A 19,011-nucleotide genomic window follows, 5' to 3' on the forward strand; every position below is an offset into this window, starting at 1 on the left:
TGCCCCATCAGCGGAAGCTTGCACAGTACGACAGTGCGGAACTGATTTCGGTGGAACCTTTAGAACAGCGGTTCTCAACCTGTGGGTCCCGACCCCTTTGGGGGTCAAAAGACCCTTTCACAGGGGTCGCCCGATTCATAACAGTAGCAAAATGACAGTGATGAATTAGCAACGAAAATAATGTTATGGTTGGGGGTCACCACCACCTAAGGAGCTGTATGAAAGGGTCGCGGCCTGAGGAAGGTTGAGAACCACAGTGGGTTTGGTTTTTGTTTCTGGTATTGACTTTGGATTTCCATTTGTCCATTTATAAAATTACAGGATTGAGGTTACTAATCAGTGAGGTTCATTTCCACGTTAAAAAAAAAGATTTTTAGATTTTCTCTGAAATGTTAATGCTATATAACTAGGAAAATATCAGAGACCAGTATTCATGGGAATCTGGCATCATTAAAAAGCTCAGGAAAGGGTACAGTGAATAATAATATCTTCCAGGTACCTTATCTACAGTCATATTTATGTTGGATGAATGTTGGACTCGTAACTGCAAAGTTGTTGGTTCAAACCGAACAGCCACTCTGCGGAAGAAAGCTAAGGTTCGTTGCTCTCTTAAAGAGGAATAAAGCCGTAACTCATACTGTTCAGAGTCGCTATGAGTCAGACTTGACTCAATTGCAGTCTGTTTGATTTGGTGGCTTTTTGTGATCCTCCCCAGCTGGTGCCGTGGAGTCATTGGGCTACTAATGGCAGGGTCAGTGCTTCGCACCCAGCAGCTGTTCTGTAGGAGAAAGATGAGGCTGTCTGTAAAAATGTATAGTCCTGAAACCCCTGAGGAACACTTCGATTCTGCCCTATCTGGTCCATGTGAGTCAGAATCACTGATGACAGTGAGGGGGTTATAATGAACTAGATTACTCTCAGGTGCTGTAGCACAGCGGTTCTCAACCTGTGGGTCGCGACCCCTTTCGAGGTTGAATGATCCTTTCACAGGGGTCTCCCGATTCATAACAGTAACAAAATTAGAGTTATGAAGTAGCAACGAAAATAATGTTATGGTTGGGGGGGTCACCACAACACGAGGAACTGTATGAAAGGGTCACAGATTAGGAAGGTTGAGAACCACTGCTCTAGTACTTTCGAGGGGCTGGCTGAGTTCTGCTTCATAGTCTAGAAATTTAGTAGATGCGATGAAAGTTTTGTGACCCTCTGCATCTAAAGTAGGAGTGTTTTTATATGAGCCCATCTTCTTTTGAATAGGATCTCTCCATTTGGGTAGGAGGGCGGCAGGGAGAATTGTGTTCAAACCCAATGAAGAATAGAATGCTTTAGATGTTACTAACAATACATTTTTTGGCCTGTGGATAATTTTAATTCTCTTATTTACCCAAATCTTAAAAGCTGTGCATTAAATACATTGTCTTGTTTCATGGAACTTTGTACAAAAGACTTAGAGTTGATTTCTACAATTCTGTTCCAGAAACCAGAGGCAAGAGAGAGAGAGAGAAGGACACGCGGGAAGAACGGGAGTATGAGCAGGAGCAGAACTCTTCTAGGGACCACAGGGATGAGAGAGACCCTCGTGATGGCCGGGATCGGAGGGACACCAGAGATGGCAGAGACCGAAGGGAACCACTTAGAGACTCCAGAGATCTGCGGGACTCCAGGGACATGAGGGACTACAGCAAAGACTATAGCAAAGACAGCAGGGAGCCGAGAGAGTCTCGCTCCACCCGTGATGTGCATGACTACAGGGACCGGGAGAGCCGTGATGCCCATCGGAAGGAGGAAGTGTATCAGGAAGAATCCCGGAGTTATGGCAGAAACCATTTAAGGGAAGAAAGTGCTCGAACTGAAATAAGGAATGATACCAGAAATGAGTCTCGAGGTGAAATCAGGAACGATCGCATGGGCAGAAGTAGGGGCAGAGGTCCGGAGCTGCCTGAAAAGGGTAGGTTTTCCATATGTTCCCTATACATCATCCTTAAATTTCTCAGTAGATCGTTAATATCTTCCTTATCATTGGTCAGTTAGTTTTCATTTGTTTTGTGTTCTTCCCTTTAAATTCCGAATGGTAATGATTAGCTATGTAAGATAACAAAACTTAAAGGGGCGTGGCTAGACACCCTGGTTAAATTACGCACTCATGCCTACCATCCTGAAATAATCACCAGAGCAGAGTGAGATTCAAATGCCGGGCTATGAAAACTGATGGCATCAGAACGGGCCGGTTTGCGTTTCTCATTATTTGTACTCACTTGAAACCATTGCTTATCAGGATCATGAACCATTTTATCTTCCTCTAAAAAGCACTCGCCATCCGTAATGGTAACCTACTTAAACGATTTATGACTGCTGGCACTTTTTAATTATTATTTATTTATTTTTATCGTTTTATTAGGGGCTCGTACAGCTCTTATACATACATCAATTGTGTCAAGCACATTTGTACATATGTTGCCATCATCATTCTCAAAGTGCCTACTTTCTACTTGAGCCCTTGTTATCAGCTCCTCATTTCCCCCTCCTTCCTCGCTCCCCCCTTCCCCCTGAACCCTTGATAATTTATAAATTATGATTATTTTGTCATATCTTAAACCATCCGACATCTCCCTCACCCACTTCTCCGCTGTCCACCCCCCAGAGAGGGGATTATATGTAGACCTTGTAATCTGTTCCCCCTTTCTCCCTCACCTTCCCTCCACCCACCCGATATCGCCACTCTCGCTACTGGTCCTGGAGGGCTCATCTGTCCTGGATTCCCTGTATTTCCAGTTCCTATCTGTGCCAGTATACATCCTCCGGGCCAGCCGGATATGTAAGGTAGAATTGGGATCATGATAGTGGGGGGGAGGAAGCATTCAAGAACTAGAGGAAAATTGTATATTTCATCGTTGCTACATTGCACCCTGACTGGCTCGTCTCCTCCCCGCAGCCCTTTTGCAAGGGGATGTCCAATTTCCCACAGATGGGCCCTGGGTCCCCACTCCGTACTCCCCCTCATTCACAATGCTATGATTGGGGGGGGGGGGGACTTTGATGCCTGATACCTGATCTCTTTGACGCCTTGTGATCTCACAGGCTGGTGTGCTTCTTCCATGTGGGCTTTGTTGTTTCTTAGCTAGATGGCCGCTTGTTTATCTTTAAGACCCCAGACGCTATATTATTTGATAGCTGGACACCATCAGCTTTCTTCAGCACTTTACTTATGCACCCACTGTGTCCTCTGCGATCGAGTTGGGACAGGCTGGTGTGCTTCTGCCGAATTATTAGAACAAAGTGTTCTTGTGTTGAGGGAGTACTTGTGCAGGGGCCCACTGTCCATCTGTTTTCTTAATACTCAACCTATAAATATAATGTACATAGATCTATTTCCTCGTCGTCGTATATAAATATATTTACATCCTCATATGCTTGTATTTAAATCTCTATGACTACCCTTTGCCTCCTAGTTCTTTCCTCTTATTTCTTTGTACTTTTCTCTTGTCCCACTATCATGTTCTGCCTTCATTTGGGTTTTAGGAATTCCTCCCGGTTACATTGCCCTTGATCCAGCCCTGCCAAACTTCCCACACCCTTCTTGCCACTGATTTTGGATCACTTGTTGTTCTCTTGTCCCTGGGCTTGTTAACACCCACTTCCTTTCCCCCGCCTCCCCTACTCCCATGTCCCCCCGGAACTATCATCCCATTGTTCTCTCATCTGGCTTGTTTATTCCACCTATCTCCAGGTAGACATGCTATGTACCATCACAAGACTGAGTACCACAAAGCACCAATAGAAAGTAAAACAAAAGCTACAACAACAACAACAACATACACACACACACACACACACACACACACACACAAACATATAAATAGTTCAGGGTCTGTTTGTTGTCTTTCACGGGTGCTTTCCAGTTGAGTCTGATGGGGTGCCATGCCCTGGCACTGCCTCTATCCCTGGGGACTTCATTGCTCTGCGCCCCCAGCTGCTCTGCTAGCTTCTGCGTAGTGAGCTCAGGGCGGGCCCAATTCCCACCATGTGTCTCTAGTGTTGTCCCCAATGGTGCTGTGGGTCAATGAGGAACGCTGTGTTCCGTGGTGAGGCAGGCCCTGTGGTCATCTCTGTGCATTGCTGTTCTGAGCAGGAACATTGTCCTCAGGGCTTGGTGAGCCAGGATGTGCTCTACTCTTTTTTTTTTTTTTTTTTTCCCTATCCCCCCTCGTTGGCTCCGGTGTGCTCTGACCAGACCAGTCCCTCTTCCTGAGCTGTAGTTTCAGTGCTGTCCTCTGAAGTGAATTCTTCTTGGGGGGGGGGGACGGTGGTGCTGTCCACTTAGTTGGTAGTGTGGCCGGCCCCTCATCCCTGCTTCATGTCAGTGTGTTGCGTTCTTGTCTTGGAGCGCTGGATTGAAGTTTGGTCCCTCTTTCCCTATGGAGACACAGTCAACACCCTCACCCTGTGTGGGTTAGTGCCCTGTTCCCCCGGCTACCCATACCTTTTCCCACCTCCTTTTTAATGGGCTCCCATATGTATCCCTGAGTTTAGTCTGGCCCCTGGCTAGCACTTAATTTTGACCTCATGTATCCACCAATGCACACAGACACTGCTATAGAATTCATGTATCACCAGTGCACACAAGACACTGCTATAGAATTCATGTATCCACCAATGCACACAGACACTACTATAGAATTCATGTATCACCAGTGCACACAAGACACTGCTATAGAATTCATGTATCCACCAATGCACACAGACACTGCTATAGAATTCTGCATCCTTTCCATCCTTTGTTACGGCCCATCGGTCTCTTGACTTCTCCCCGGTCTATTACCGGCTGCACAGTAAGTGTTGAGGGTCCCCCACCTCTTCTGCCATAGTTGTCTGGGCTTTCTCAATCTCTTCCTTGTTCATAATACTTTAGAAGTTGCATGGGGGGTGGGGGATCTTCAATTTTTATTTCAGATGCCCTAAGTGGATTGATTTATAACTTTTTCCATTTAGGTTGTATACATATTTCATTTCTGAGTGCCTTATGTTTTGATTGCCTTTGGAAATGATAACTTTAAAATTTTTTCTTCACTCTTTTGGAAGATGTAATCTGATAGTTCAAGAATTCAAAAGTGGAAAAAGATCTAACCGTGAAAAGCTTCTTTTCTACCCATTCCTGATTTTCTCGTTCTAGAAATGTTCATCTTTGACAGTTTCATGTGTATACATCTAATAATATGAGTATACGCAAAGAAAAGGTTCCCCTCTTGATTTTATAACGATCATTTTATAAACTTTTGTTGTGAAAATTCCGTACTATTCTATACTCTGCTGATTTCATTTAACAAATTCTTAGCGAGGATTCATACCCGCACACCTGGGAGTTCTGCTTCACGCCTTGGGCGCGCCGAGGGCATGGTGAGGTGGACAGCATGGGTAGCCGGTCTGGCCCTGCGGTGTCCCAGGTGTTTTCATCTTAGAGCAGCACCTCAGTGAATCAAGGGGTCCCTGGTGGCACAGTGCGTCCGTCCTTGCTCAGTGCTAGCCAGCAGGTCTGTGATGGGAGCCTACCAGCTTCCCTCAGAGGAGAGATGTGGCAGGCAGCGCCCACACGAGAGTCACCACCTCGGAAATGCTGCTGGCAGGTCTCTTCTGGCCTCAGAGCCACTGCGAGTTGGAACTGACTTCAAAGGTTTGCTTTGTTTTCAGCGAATAGTTGTGTCCGTGCCCATAGATGATTTCTTTCAAGGCTTTATGTTTTCTTTTTTTATTATTTATTTTAAATAATTTCACTGGGGGCTTGTACAGCTCTCATCACAATCCATCCATACATCCATTGTGTCAAGCATATTTGTACATTTGTTGCCCTCATCATTCTCAAAACATTTTCTACTTGAGCCCTTAGTATCAGCTCCTCATTTTTTCCCCTTCCCTACCCTCCCTCCCTCATGAACCCTTGATAATTTATAAATTGTTATTATTATTATTTCATGTCTTGCACTGACCGGTGTCTCCCTTCACCCACTTTTCTGTTTTCCGCCCCCCTGGCAGGGGGTTTACATGTAGATCATTGTGATCAGTTCCCCTCTTTCTCCCCCCACCTTCCCCTTACCCTCCTGGTATGGCTACTCTCAGTATGGTCTTGAGGGGTTTATCTGTCCTGGATTCCCTGTGTTTCCAGCTCTTTTATCTGTACCCGTGTACGTGCTCTGGTCTAGCCGAATTTGTAAGGTAGAATTGGGAGGGAAGATAGTGGGAGGGAAGAAGCATTAAAGAGCTAGAGGAAAGTTGTATGTTTCTTCATCAGTTTTTCATTCAACGGTTCATCCACACGTTTTCATCTCGTTGATTGCAGTCCCCTCAGTGGACAACCATCTGTCCCATTATTACATTTATGAAATTCGCCATTAAAAAGGAGGCGGGGGATAAGAAATGCCTATTTCTAGAAAACCAAAAAGAGAGTAATATCTCAGCTGATGCGTCAATGTGCAGTTTGATGCTAGGTTACCTGCAGAACCCCAAGTTCATGTCCTTAGTTTCACAAGCCCACAGGTGATTCTTTGAATCTGCTGAGAACACCCACGCTGAGAGTCTCAGACTATATGTACTTAGTGCTAGAACCCACACACAGAGAACGAAGCTCGCATAGTCCCTCTCCTTATGGAAATGCCCTTGCTGTCTTCCACTGGGCTGCTCTCATTGCACCCACTGAGACCTCTAGACGGGCTTTAAAAAGATGTTTTCCTTGCCACCCACTGGTCAGTTAGAACAGAAGCACAGGCAGGAGTGCTCTGTGCTGACACGCCTCACCCCCACCCCCACCCCCTCATATTTTGTTTGGAGGAGCACGGGACACTAGTGGTGGGTCTGTCCTGTTCCTTCTCCACTCAAGAGTACACCATGTGTTGAATTTTCCCTTCTGTGCAATCTCCACAGTCGGTCTCCAACTGCAGAGCCGCTCGGTGGAAGCTGCTTGCGTGCTGGGCCCCACTGCTCTCTGGCCTGGGCCCAAGCAGAGTGGTGGCTCCGGAGTGGGCGGCGAGGTCTCCATGTCAGGAGGGTAGGGTATGTCGGGAGAGGCTTGCCAGCTCGCTCCCTTCTGACCAGCTGCTTCAGAGACTATGCGTACTCCAGGACCTGCTTGTGATGGAAGAGCAAGTAGCCCTCTCTGTCTAGCACGTCCTTGATGGTGGCATTGTCACCCTTGAACCACTGGTTGTTGTGCTACTGGATGAAGCTACTGTGGTGGCCACTCTCCAAGGTGCCTTGGTGGTTAACCACTGCGAACAAGGAGTGTTTGTTATTGTTCAGGTTCCCCGCGGCTGCTGGCACTGCCCTTCATCCTGCTCTTGTTGTTTGAGGCCGCGAAGGGGGTCATGTCCAACTCCAGGGGGAAGGACGCGTGTGGTAATCTTGCTCCTCAGCTTGGCCGAGTGTTCACACCGTTTAAGATGAAAACAGGCAACAATGGGCAGTTTCTGCATGGTGAGCTGTTGGTGGATTCCTGGTAGCTGTGGCAACCATGACACTGGATTTTGGCACTGCTTCCTAGCTGCTCTGGTCTGGTGAATCTCCGCAGGCAGTCTGTCAGCATGGTGGTGCCTGAAGCATGACTTTCCCCATTGACCATGCTGCCCTCACTCCCGGGCTCAGGGACCAGAATGGTGTGGAGGAGGCAGGATGATCCAAGCTGATGTCCCAGAACGTGTCTATGATGGTGGGGACCCCATGGCACACCTGGCAGGTGACGTCCAACTGCAGCCCCCCTGTAAAGATCTGGTCAGGGATGCAGTTGCAGTGGTTGGGGTTGTGGGCCTTCTTCTCCTTGTCGTCCCCTTTGCAGTGCCGGTGGAGGACGTCCAGCGCTGCAGTCAGGAACTCGTGAGCATGCTGCTGCTTGTACCCTGCCAGGTGGTGTGGGGAAAGGAGGGCTCCCAACAAATCAGCATGGGTCTGGCAGGCACAATTGTACGGTGATAACAAGTAAAGATTATAGTGGTCATAGAGCGCATGAAAGATAGAAGAGAGATTGAAGTAATGGAGTCAGACAGTTCATGGTAGCATGCTCACCTCAGCCCCGCTTGTTGGTCCTCGTGGGGAGAGTTCCCCAAGAGTGAGAGTAGGAGAGCCCAACTTTATTGCTAACCAAGGGTTATAACTACTTAGGGGGCCCTGATTCCAGGTAACCACACATCACAGGAAGGGGCAGTACAATAGGCATATACATCATAGGAAGGGGATGTATGATAGGTATAAGCATGACAGGAAGAGGGTGAGCTAGGGGTGTGCACATAGGAATGGGAGGGACTAGGGGTATACATGTGACAAGGTGGGCGGACCCTAGATTCATGATGGCAGCCTACCCTTGGTCATCCTTGGGTGGGCTTGACCTCTCTGGGGTCTCCTACAAGGAAACAGTCAACTACTATCCTTATCAGAAGGAAGGGGGTCTTACTTGTTGTGAGATAAACAGTGGTGACTGCTTCCTCCAGATGGCTCATAACTCTTAGGGAGAATAACCCTTGACTGATGTAGGTAGAGGGCGAGGCCATGGACATGGAGCTGGTCGCCACCACCCGGCTGCTCACATTTGAGCAGCTTCAAGGTTGACAACTGGAAACAGAAGCTGCGCGCCATCTGCCAGTGCTTTGCGTGGAGCGGTACTGCAGAGCCCACAAGCAGGCGCAGGACCAAGTCATGCGTCTTGTCTCTTCTCGTGGTGTCCATTTGAACACGCTCCACTCCTGCCTCTGTGTCTTCTTTGCCTGTTGCACAAAGAAGCATGTTCATGAACTTGCAAGGTTGAAACGACGCAATCTACCCATAGACCTCATGCTTCATGGAGGCATAGGCTGTTTTGTGTCAGTAATGGATTTTTGTCACAAACTTTTTTAAAAACAGTGTATTTTTAATGGTTTCCTGCAACAGCTGCCTCTAGGATTAAACTTGTTAGCAGTGTTTTCGTATCTTCTAATCTGACGTCACATCCTACAGTTTCATCATTCGATCATGTTAGGATTTGTGCAGTCATCACAGTCAATATCAGAACATTTTCTTCTCGTACTCATTGCTGTTAGCGTCCCACTTCCCCTTATCCTCGCCTGCCATGTCCCTAGGCTATTAGCAGTGCAGTTACTACCTCTGTAGACCTGCTGTCCTGGATTTCACATACGGAAAGTCGTGCAAAACCCGAACTGGCAGCAAACAGGAAAAGAAAAACCAACACCAGCGACACGACAGGACAGAAAAACAACCAAAGAGAAAGCAGAAAATGCCAAAACCGGAAACAACTAAAATGAGTCAGAAGAGATCAAAGGATAAGGGATTACATTTTAACGTAGTTACATCTGCCATAATCGACTTTATAATGTTCTCTGCCTTGATAGCAAGGCTAGTCACATCCTTGGACTGTGTTCAGAGCGGATTCGCCAAAGGCTTAATCACGTGGAGATTCTGCAGATGGATTTTAGGCCTCCACGGTCATCCATAACTCAAAACCAAACTCACTTGCCTTTGAGCTGAGCCTGACTCATAGTGAGCCTATATGACAGGGTTGAACCCCCCTCCCCCTGCACCTCATGAATTTCCGAAACTGTAGCTCTTTATGGAAGTTGAAAGCCCTTTCTCCCATAGGGCTGATGGCTTCAAACTGCTGACCTGTGGTTAGCAGCCCAATGCTTAACCACTGTGCCATCAGGGCTCATTGCCTTCTGCAAACCAGGTGTTCACAGTTTAAACTCTGATACCATTCCCTTTCAGACTTGGATTTTATTGTTCACAATTCCTGAATCACACAGACAGGTGTGTTTTTTCCATGTGGACTTAATTGATGCCTCACTTAAATGACTGTTTGTTTGAAGATAAGCCACTCAGACCTCAGGTGCTATTCTTTCTGATAGCCCGACACCATCTGGTTTCTTCACCACACTTGGCTCTAGCATAAAGGCAGCTTTCATTTGATTCCGTAGTATTTGTTCGTGTATCTCTCTTCACCCCTTCAGCTTTTCTGTATTTTATTTTTAAATGTGACTTTTTACACAGGTTATAGTTGCTAGACATTTGTTGAATCTTCTCATTGTGTCCTCCTTGACTTGGACCTCTCCGTTCACATTTCTCGGTCTTTTATCTCTGTTTCGCTTTTACTGAGGAGTTTCCTCAACACCCTAATTGTTCAGTGGTTGCATCTAATCTGATGTCTAACATTTTAATTCCTGGATGTTACATGTGTCCTTTTGAGTAGTCCTTAGCAAGTATTTTGAACTTTTTTCAGATTTTAAATCAGTAAAATTTTCTTTGCAAATTTTTAAATTATTAAAATACTTTGTTAACAGTATTTCAAATTATGCTATAATTCTTTTAGCGCTCATATCGTGTGTGTGTGTGTGTGTGTGTGTGTGTGTGTGTGTGTGTGTGTGGTGGGAAAATGCCTGCTGGTTCTTGCTTCGGGTGGCTTTCTCTTGTGTTCTTTTAGAATGAACTCACCATCTTCAGACTTGATAGGGATGCTGGAGGGTTTATTCAGTTACATATGCACACTCAGGTGTGCATGCGTTATGCAAGGGGAGTTCTGGGTAGCTTTAGCACCTGTGTGAACTGTGCTATCATAACCACAGTCAAGACACCCGACTGTGCCGGCATCACAAGAGTCCCTTGAGTTCGCCTTTCATAGCCATTTTCATTTCTTCCCCACGTCGTGTTCTCGGTTTTCGTGATTAGGTTATTTCACAGATGTTACATAAATGGACTCATGCTGTATGCATCCTGTTAAGCTTGGCTTTTTATAAGACTTTTTGGTTGTTGTAGAAGAGGAAAATTGGGGCTTACCTGAGTCAGTCAGTAAAACTTGGGGGTTCTGATCCAACATTTACTAATTTTCTCAACAGTGAGTGGTTACCACTGGACTATAATTTTTAAAAACAAACAAAACACTTTTCCTATGTAGTGTTTTGGGGAAAGATTGTGGCTGGTGACATTTACTGAATAAGGTTTTTCTGTTAACGTGTATGTGTGTGTCCTTTGTTTAGGAAGTCGAAGCACCAGAGGCTCTCAACTTGACAGTCACAGTAGTAGTAGCAACTATCACGACAGCTGGGAAACTCGGAGTAGCTACCCTGAAAGAGACAGGTATCCTGAAAGAGACAGCAGAGATCAAGCAAGAGACTCTTCTTTTGAGAGAAGACATGGAGAGAGAGACCGCCGTGACAACAGAGAAAGAGGTTTGTCAAATGGAATATTATTACATAGTGGCCAACACTTTCACTCGGGGAATTGGATTTCTGAAACATTCAGTTTACTTTTTAATGTAACATGCCGTTAGAAACCTTGGCTTAACAACACGCTGGAGCTAGTTACTACCGTCTAGCCCTCCTCTTGGTTTTCTTTTGCACGGCTCCGAGGAATGATGTCAACAGAACAGAATGAGTGGATGCGGGCCCTGATGGGTATCCCCCATCTTAATGGAAAAGGCCCCAGCCCTCTGAAAGATATGGGTGTTTGGGTACCATCCCAGCTAATTCTCATTTCAGAGCTATTTAAACTTTCTCATCTGACTTCCCTGGCTAATCAACTGTGACAAATTGTCTCCTAACGACTGCCAGAGAGGAGCAAGAACAAATGATGATGGGCTGGGGATTGTGGGAATAAACTTTATTCATACTCCTTCTTGAGAAAATATATTTATATTTGCTTTAGCTGGATTTAAATTCTGGTATGTTCTAAGATGATATTTTTCTGCTAATCTGGTTGATGGTATCTTAAATTTTGAAGTAAAATTACTTAGAGGTATTTAAGAAGCGTTATTAGTGTGTTTTTATTGTCTGCCTATATTAAGGCCTCTAAACATTTAAAATATAGTGAAGGTCATCTAAACATTCTGGGTTGCTTACTAGAACAAAGTTTGCCATATACTGAGATTAATGCAGTATGAAACTTGATGGGCCAGGAAATTCTAAGTTGGTACCTCACTGGGGCTGAATCAAAGCGGTTAATTTGTATCTGATGTGGGTAGTAGTAGACAGCTTACAGACTCTGAGCACCCTGCATACTTTTGAGATCATAGATCTGAGACAGGAGAGTGGGTTGGGTTGAGTTTGCTAAGGTAAGCCTGACGCACTCAGGTTACACCCATGTAGGATTCTCTGTGTGTTCATATCTGAAATGATTTCCTCTCTAATATTTCATTCACCTGCCGGAACCTCTTTCTCTAATCAACTACCGTGTCTTGGTAATGCTTTTGAACATAGTATGTCATGGGGTGTTCTTGTTGTTTCCTTTTCCTTTTTTTATATCCTAGCTCAAATTTTTCTTACCTCATGTCTGGCTTCAGTGGCAACATTCGATTTCAGTCATATATGCAATTCAACCATACACTCATTGATTAGAGATTGGTGCTGAATTTGTGTTCTGACTTAATCTTTGCAGGGTCCATGTGTGTGTGGATGTGATCGTAGAATGGATGCTTTACAGTTTAGGCAAAAGGGGCTAAAAGAACCACTGCCATTGAATTGATTCTGTCTCACAGCAGCCCTGTAGGACCGAACAGAACTGCTCCTTGGGCTTTATAAGACTGTAAACCTTACAAGTACAGGCACCACATCTTCTGTAGAGCAGCTGATGGGTTTGTACCGCTGACTTTGCTGATAGCAGTCCCATGCTTGATCCACTGTAACCACTTTAATGAATATCAGTTGTAAAGTAGAAACCTATTTTAGAACTTGATACATTCTACAACTGTTTATTTATTAAGTACCCATGCTGGCCACTTTGCTCGGTACTTGGAATAAAAAGTTCCCATGTTTATAGACCTTAACAGGGAAGAATAGGTACTTGGAATAAATAGTGTTTATTCCACAACAGTATTCCTGTCTTTTTAGACCTTAATACCTCAAAAGGTTAAAGAAAGGTTAGTAAGTGCTATAAGGAAAGCAACAGGATACCATCGAGCTCTAAAGATGGAGAAACCCACTTGAGATCGAGTGCTTAAGAAAAGTTCGGGGAGACGACCTGCAGAAATGTGGCTGGAAGGGAAGAAGCCACGTTTGTAGAGACCAAGGATGAGCTCGCTTCATGTGGAGGGAGTTTGCCTGAAATGGGAAGTCGCCAAGTGGAGGCAGGATGAGAATGAAGACCTTTTGGCAAGAGAGTGGTGAGCAGCAGGGCGATGCTGGCTCTTGGGAATAGAAAGGTACTACTCCCAGACCTTGTCCGCTCTCTGAGGAAGCCCATCTTCCTTTCAGTTTCTTCCTGTCCAATCAGGATACAGAGAGAGTGGGACTGTGAAAAATGCTGTTCTTATATGTAGTCTCGGGAAGACAAAGGAGAAGTTGTAAGGAAACACTGTCGTCTGAAGTAGGATCTAAAGGAACAGTGAGAAGCACTTTGCCACGAGAGGGAGCGGCATGGGCGAGAACAGACGGAGGGTGCTGACGCGTGCTGCAGAGCAGGCAAGACTGATGCTCTGAGATCGGCGTGAAGCTACGCTGCTTCGACGGCCAGGAAAGATTGGCTGGAGTATAAATGTCCTAATAAGGCAAGCTAAACATTGTCATGTTACCTTTTCATTGCCTAAAAGACAACTGCGTTTATAGTCGCTGGAAGAAAGATCCTTTATTTAAAATACGTGTACGACCATCTGGGTAAATCTGAATGTAGAGATACCAGGCACCCAGGCCAGTGATGTAGTTAGTTTTCCAAGAAGAGCTGATCAGAGTCTGAGTTCATTTGAGGGAGCTTCAAAAGTTTGTAGGAATATTGCATTGTCTTTTAACGTAATTTTTCATGAACTTAAGTTGTACTAAATGAAAATATCAAAATGTGAAGTTCTTGTTTCTCTGCATATCCTCCAGTTGGGTCTCTACACTCTGGAAGGCATTGTTTCCATCGCACCAGCATTCCTAAAGAATTCTGTGCCCTTCAATGTATACCACATTTAAATGGCAACTTTGGCACCCTCAGGGGGCTCAAACCATGTTCCTTTTCAGTGCGCTTTGGGCGTTGGGAACAGAAAGAAGTCCACAGAAGCACAATCAAGGCTGTAGGGTAGCTAGGGCAAGGTTTCACTTTGAAATTCCCAGAGGACACCCTTGCTGTCCTTGAAGAATGAGTAGTTGCATTGTGATGGGGGCGGGGGGTTCTTGATATACTTTCCTGGTCGTTTCCTTAAGCCCCTAGGACCACCTATGTCCTTCAAGGTAATCAATTAAGAATACCCCCTTGGGAATAACCATAGCTTGAGTTCTCACTGCCAGCTGGCCCAGCAGATCTTCACGAAGCCCTGTTTTGATTTGACCTTTGTGTTTTGAAGGCACCTAATGACACTAAGGCACATGTATAACCGAGACCTTGTCTGCGGCCATCCACTGATTACAGAGACACGTGCATGCACATTTTGTTTGGAATAAGCACATGCGTGTCTGAATTGAATTTCTAGCTCTCATGGAATAGATAGGTGATGAATTAAGAAAACACAGTGAAACTGCTGAGAGCTGGAACTTGTCTGGCCTGACTTGCTTTTTCTGGTCTCACACATTTCCCTTTGACAGGAGGCAGTCCTGCCACTTCCTACTGTTTCTTCTCATGGAAAATCCGGGTTCTCCTCCTCTGTCCACTTTATATAGGTGTTACTGTATATGAAGAAGAAAACATTTGGAAGTAAGATAGCGGAGACACTGTAGACATACAAATGTGGTGTTCTGATATTATTTACATTTTCGTTTGATGTATGGATCATTGTCATTTAGTTGAAAGAATAGTTTTTATCTGCCAAAAAAGAGTACCTGCATAAAATAGTCTATATACTACCCTTTCTGTAACCAGAAACTGCACTATGAATTGGTGTAAGTTGTATTCCTCTCGGGTTACTTTGTAGGTCTTGTGGCATTGGGGTGATACTAAGATCAGGAAAGCAAACAGCTTATAAGAGGGGTGTATCATTCTGGGAATCCAAATGACACGCGTTAGAGCCCTTTTAAACTTTAGCCGGCTCCCACAAATGTGAAAGGATATAAAGGACTGACTTCTAGTTCTGATATCCTAATTCTGCTGCTGTCTCCGGGACTTTGGCACATTAATTCTGGACCATAGTTTTTGTGTTTTTAAGAAGAAAGGTGGGAAAGTTAGACAGGGCTTTGTTTGTTTTAGCTTCAAAATTCTGTGAACTTTTTAATTTTTTTTAAAGTTTGAGTGGAAAGAGTAAGTTTATTGAAGGGGGGATACCTAGGAAAAGAAGTCCAAAGAGCCCTTTACCTCATCTAAAAAGCTCTGGACCTACAACCTTCTCAAGAGTGAAAGATGGATATTTCCTGCCTTCTTCATCCGTGTAAAGGAAGGACATTCAAATTAGGATAGTTTCCTTCTCTTGAAATAATGCTAAAAATGATTTTGCTTAATAAATGGAAATGCTCCACTTAAGATACAAACTTGTTTGTCTCTGTAGTATGTATGTCCTTTATTGCTTAACCGATCGGCACTCTGTAGTATAGAAATAGAGCACAATAGCCTAGATCCTATCCCAGTGAGTTACTTAGAAAACAGGCGATTTATGGAAAAGCCCAAATTGTCCTCTTACATGTTTGATCCCCGAATCATGTCCTGCTCAATTGGGAATTTTAACATCATGCATTCATGTCCTCAAATGTTTAAAGATAAAGAAAAAAACAAAATTATAGTAGTAAGAAAAGTTGTGTCTTTGTGTGATTAGTGTTTTGATCGGAAAAAGTATAAAATGTGATGGGACTATCATTTAACATTTTTAGAAAATAGCTTCATCAAAGTGATGAAGTAAGTTTATTATTAGAAAATAATTTAAAACGTTATTACTGTTGGGAGTTAAATACTAATTATAAATATGTATCACTAAGATCGTCACTTTTTACATTTGCTTATTTCAAAATTGCTAAGCGCCATCCTAGTTTATGGTAAAAGAAATTGATATTGCAGCAACAAATATTGACAGATGTTTTATTCTGCTATAGTCCCTCACATAAGTAGCTGCACTGTGATGTGTATGTCTTTTGCCCTGAAATTAGAGGTGTGACTTACAAGGGGACATTTTTTTTTTCCTTTAGCTCCTTTGTTCTACACCTCCTGCTGCCCCTATCCTTTGCCACCAGTGTTCTCAGGTCCTGCTGGGGGGACAGAGAAGATCAGAGGTGAAGGGTAGAGATGGCAGAAAGTGGGCTTGGAGCAGTGGGCTGGAGGAAGGGTAGGGAGCATGCAGAGAAAAGTCGAGGTGGGTCCAGGGGAAATGGAGGGCGGGTTGATGGGAAGCAGAAATGATAGAGGGCAAATAAAATGTATATTTAAGAAAAAGTCCTGTAAAGTCTAGGGGTGTTTGTTATTTGGTTGATTAAAAGTAAATGTGGTGTCTGGTTTATAATTCATTGCTGGTGTGGCCATGTATGTATGTATATATATACACGGAGATAAAACTTAAGATTTGCCATGCTGTCTTACCAACAGGTTCTCTGTCCAATGAATCACTGACAAAACTTGGTTTTCATTGTAGATCAAAGACCAAGCTCACCAATCCGGCATCAGGGGAGGAATGACGAGCTTGAGCGCGATGAAAGAAGAGAGGAACGAAGAGTAGACAGAGTGGATGAGAGAAGAGACGAGAGGCCCAGAGACAGAGACCGGGAGCGAGAGCGGGAGCGGGAGCGGGAGCGGGAGCGGGAAAGGGAGCGAGAGCGAGAGAAAGAAAGAGAGCTAGAGAGAGAGCGGGCCAGGGAAAGGGAGCGAGAGCGAGAAAAAGAGAGAGACCGGGAAAGAGAGCGCGAGCGCGACCATGAGCGGGAGAGGGAGAGGGAGCGCGAGCGGGAGAAAGAGCAGCGGGAGCGGGAGCGAGAAGAACGGGAGCGGGAGCGGGAGCAGCGAGAGCGAGCCAGGGAGCGGGACAAGGAGCGAGAGCAGCGGCAGCAGCGGGAGTGGGAAGACAAGGACAGGGCGCGCGAGGACCGCCGCGAGAAGCAGCGAGACGACGCCCGAGAAGACAGGAACCCCAGAGAGGGCCACGAGGAGAGGAGAGCAAAGTAAACATCAGATGGCACATCCGTTTTGAGAGTTCTACTTCATTTAATGCTTTGCAGCACGCACCTTACCTGGCTGTTACTTTTCTGGCCATTTTCTCCAATTTCATGCATTTCAATTTTAAAAGAAATACTAGTTAAAACGTATTAAGTGTTTAAAATCTTTTGAATTATCTATGGGAAAATAACATCCCCCCCTTCTCCTCCTCGTTGATCCAGGGGAGGTTATTATTATAGGGCCGTTTTTTGGTAGCACAGTGGCTTACTCACCTTCTGCAGACTTTTTTTCTAAGAGGCAGTCAGTAGAGAAGTGGTAGAATCAGCCAAGCTGAGAAAGTGCACGGGGAGGTGGGTAAACCTGCTTTGCTGTCACTGCCCGGGTCTCCAGGAAGCAGTTGCACGGTTAGACCTGAGGGAGCCCCCGTGCTACGCCCTGCGTGGCTGCATGTGGGGCCTCAGAGTTGTCCCACCACCTCTGGGGCCACCTTCTCCACTGGGCGGCTGGCCTTCAGGAAAGGAACTCTCAAGGAGACAGGAGTGCTGGGACCATAGTTTCTGTAAACATGATGAGTAAAAAAAATTAGTCATAAAGGAAAATCTGAGCACTAAAAACGCTGCAATTACCCAAAACTAAACCCAAACCTAGTGCCACTGAGTCAATTCCTCGTACTCAGTGACCACATAGGACAGAATAGAGCCGTTTCCGAGACTAGAAGTCTTTATGGGAAACAGACAGCTTCTTGCTCCCAAGGGACTTCTGGTAGTGAGAACTCCCCATGCTGTGCTTAATGCACTCTACTGCCAGGGCTCCTTAGAAGTGTCCAAGAGACCAGTGCATTACTACTGAGTTCAAAGAATAATACCATGAACATTTGACTGCTTTATTTGTCATCAAGGGTGTGATCTATTTTGAAAAAAGGTAAACCGATGTTTATAGTATTTCCATAATATGCTTGGCATTGGACTTCGGAAGTTACTGATTTTTCCCTCGCTTTAATTTCCCCCATTTTCAGATGAAAAGTACAGGTTCTAGTAAGTTCGAGTAACTTACCTAAAGCTGAATGGCTGTAAATTGTACTCATTTGTTTGCTACTAAAGTCAATACTAGGTTTTCCCCTTCTGTTGCCCAACATAAGGCATTTTTGTATCATAATATGAAATTGGGAAATGTATTGAGATACATTAATCTATTTATCCCACTTTTAGATATCACCACTTTGCAGTATTTCGATCTGACCATTTTCAGTGGAAGTGAGTCTATACATATAAAAGAGCAAAAGAGAATACTTGTATCTAAAGCCTGCGATGTCCTTTGCAAATCAAATAAAGAATTTTATTGAAGATAGAAGTTAGAGTATGTTTTTTGCATGCTACAACTGACAGTACTACTGTCCTAGCATTGCATACTCTAATTATAACAGAAGGGCTGGCAACACATTTAGTAAGGGACCTCCTTCACCCACTGGACTGTTACAACTACACCTGTTCATCCCCTGTAGGAAGCGCTACAGAAACGAAGGGAGCCCTGGCCCTCGTCAGTCACCGAAGCGCCGACGCGAGCATTCTCCTGACAGCGATGGCTACAACAGTGGAGATGAGAAGAGTAAGCACACTGGATTTCTGTACTTTGTCTCTTTTTTATGCTGTTCTTTGCCTCGGTACTCACTTTGATTTTTAACCGCGAACTTAAAAACTGATCAGTTGAGACAGTTAAATATTTGTGCTCTGATGACTCTTGTCGTTAAAATAGCTGTGTTAGAAATACAGTTATTGTAGCACATGACGCTGTTATTTTTTTAATCATTTTATTGGGGGCTCACACAACTCATCATAATCCATACATACATCAGTTGTATAAAGCATATTTGTACATTCGCTACCCTCATCATTCTCAAAACATTTGCTCTCCGCGTAAGCCTCTGGCATCAGTTCCTCATTTTCCCCCCTCCCTCCCCGCTTCCCCCTCCCTTGTGAACCCTTGATAATTTATAAATTATTATTTTGTCATATC

General features: G+C 44.7%; 1 protein-coding gene across 1 annotated transcript in view; it reads left to right on the forward strand.

Annotated features, from left to right (window-relative positions):
- The window catches only part of ZC3H13 (zinc finger CCCH-type containing 13), a 100,054-nt gene that overhangs the window by 50,715 nt on the left and 30,328 nt on the right, over positions 1–19,011 (forward strand). The window contains exons 10-12 of the mRNA XM_045289071.1: positions 1,478–1,948; positions 11,001–11,192; positions 16,481–16,751. Coding sequence (XP_045145006.1) covers positions 1,478–1,948; positions 11,001–11,192; positions 16,481–16,751 — 934 coding nt within the window. The remainder of the gene's footprint in view (positions 1–1,477; positions 1,949–11,000; positions 11,193–16,480; positions 16,752–19,011) is intronic.

This window comes from Echinops telfairi, unplaced genomic scaffold, assembly GCF_000313985.2.
Source record: "Echinops telfairi isolate 266 unplaced genomic scaffold, ASM31398v2 ScPeMD7_24;HRSCAF=84, whole genome shotgun sequence".
NCBI classification, from domain to species: Eukaryota; Metazoa; Chordata; class Mammalia; order Afrosoricida; family Tenrecidae; genus Echinops; species Echinops telfairi.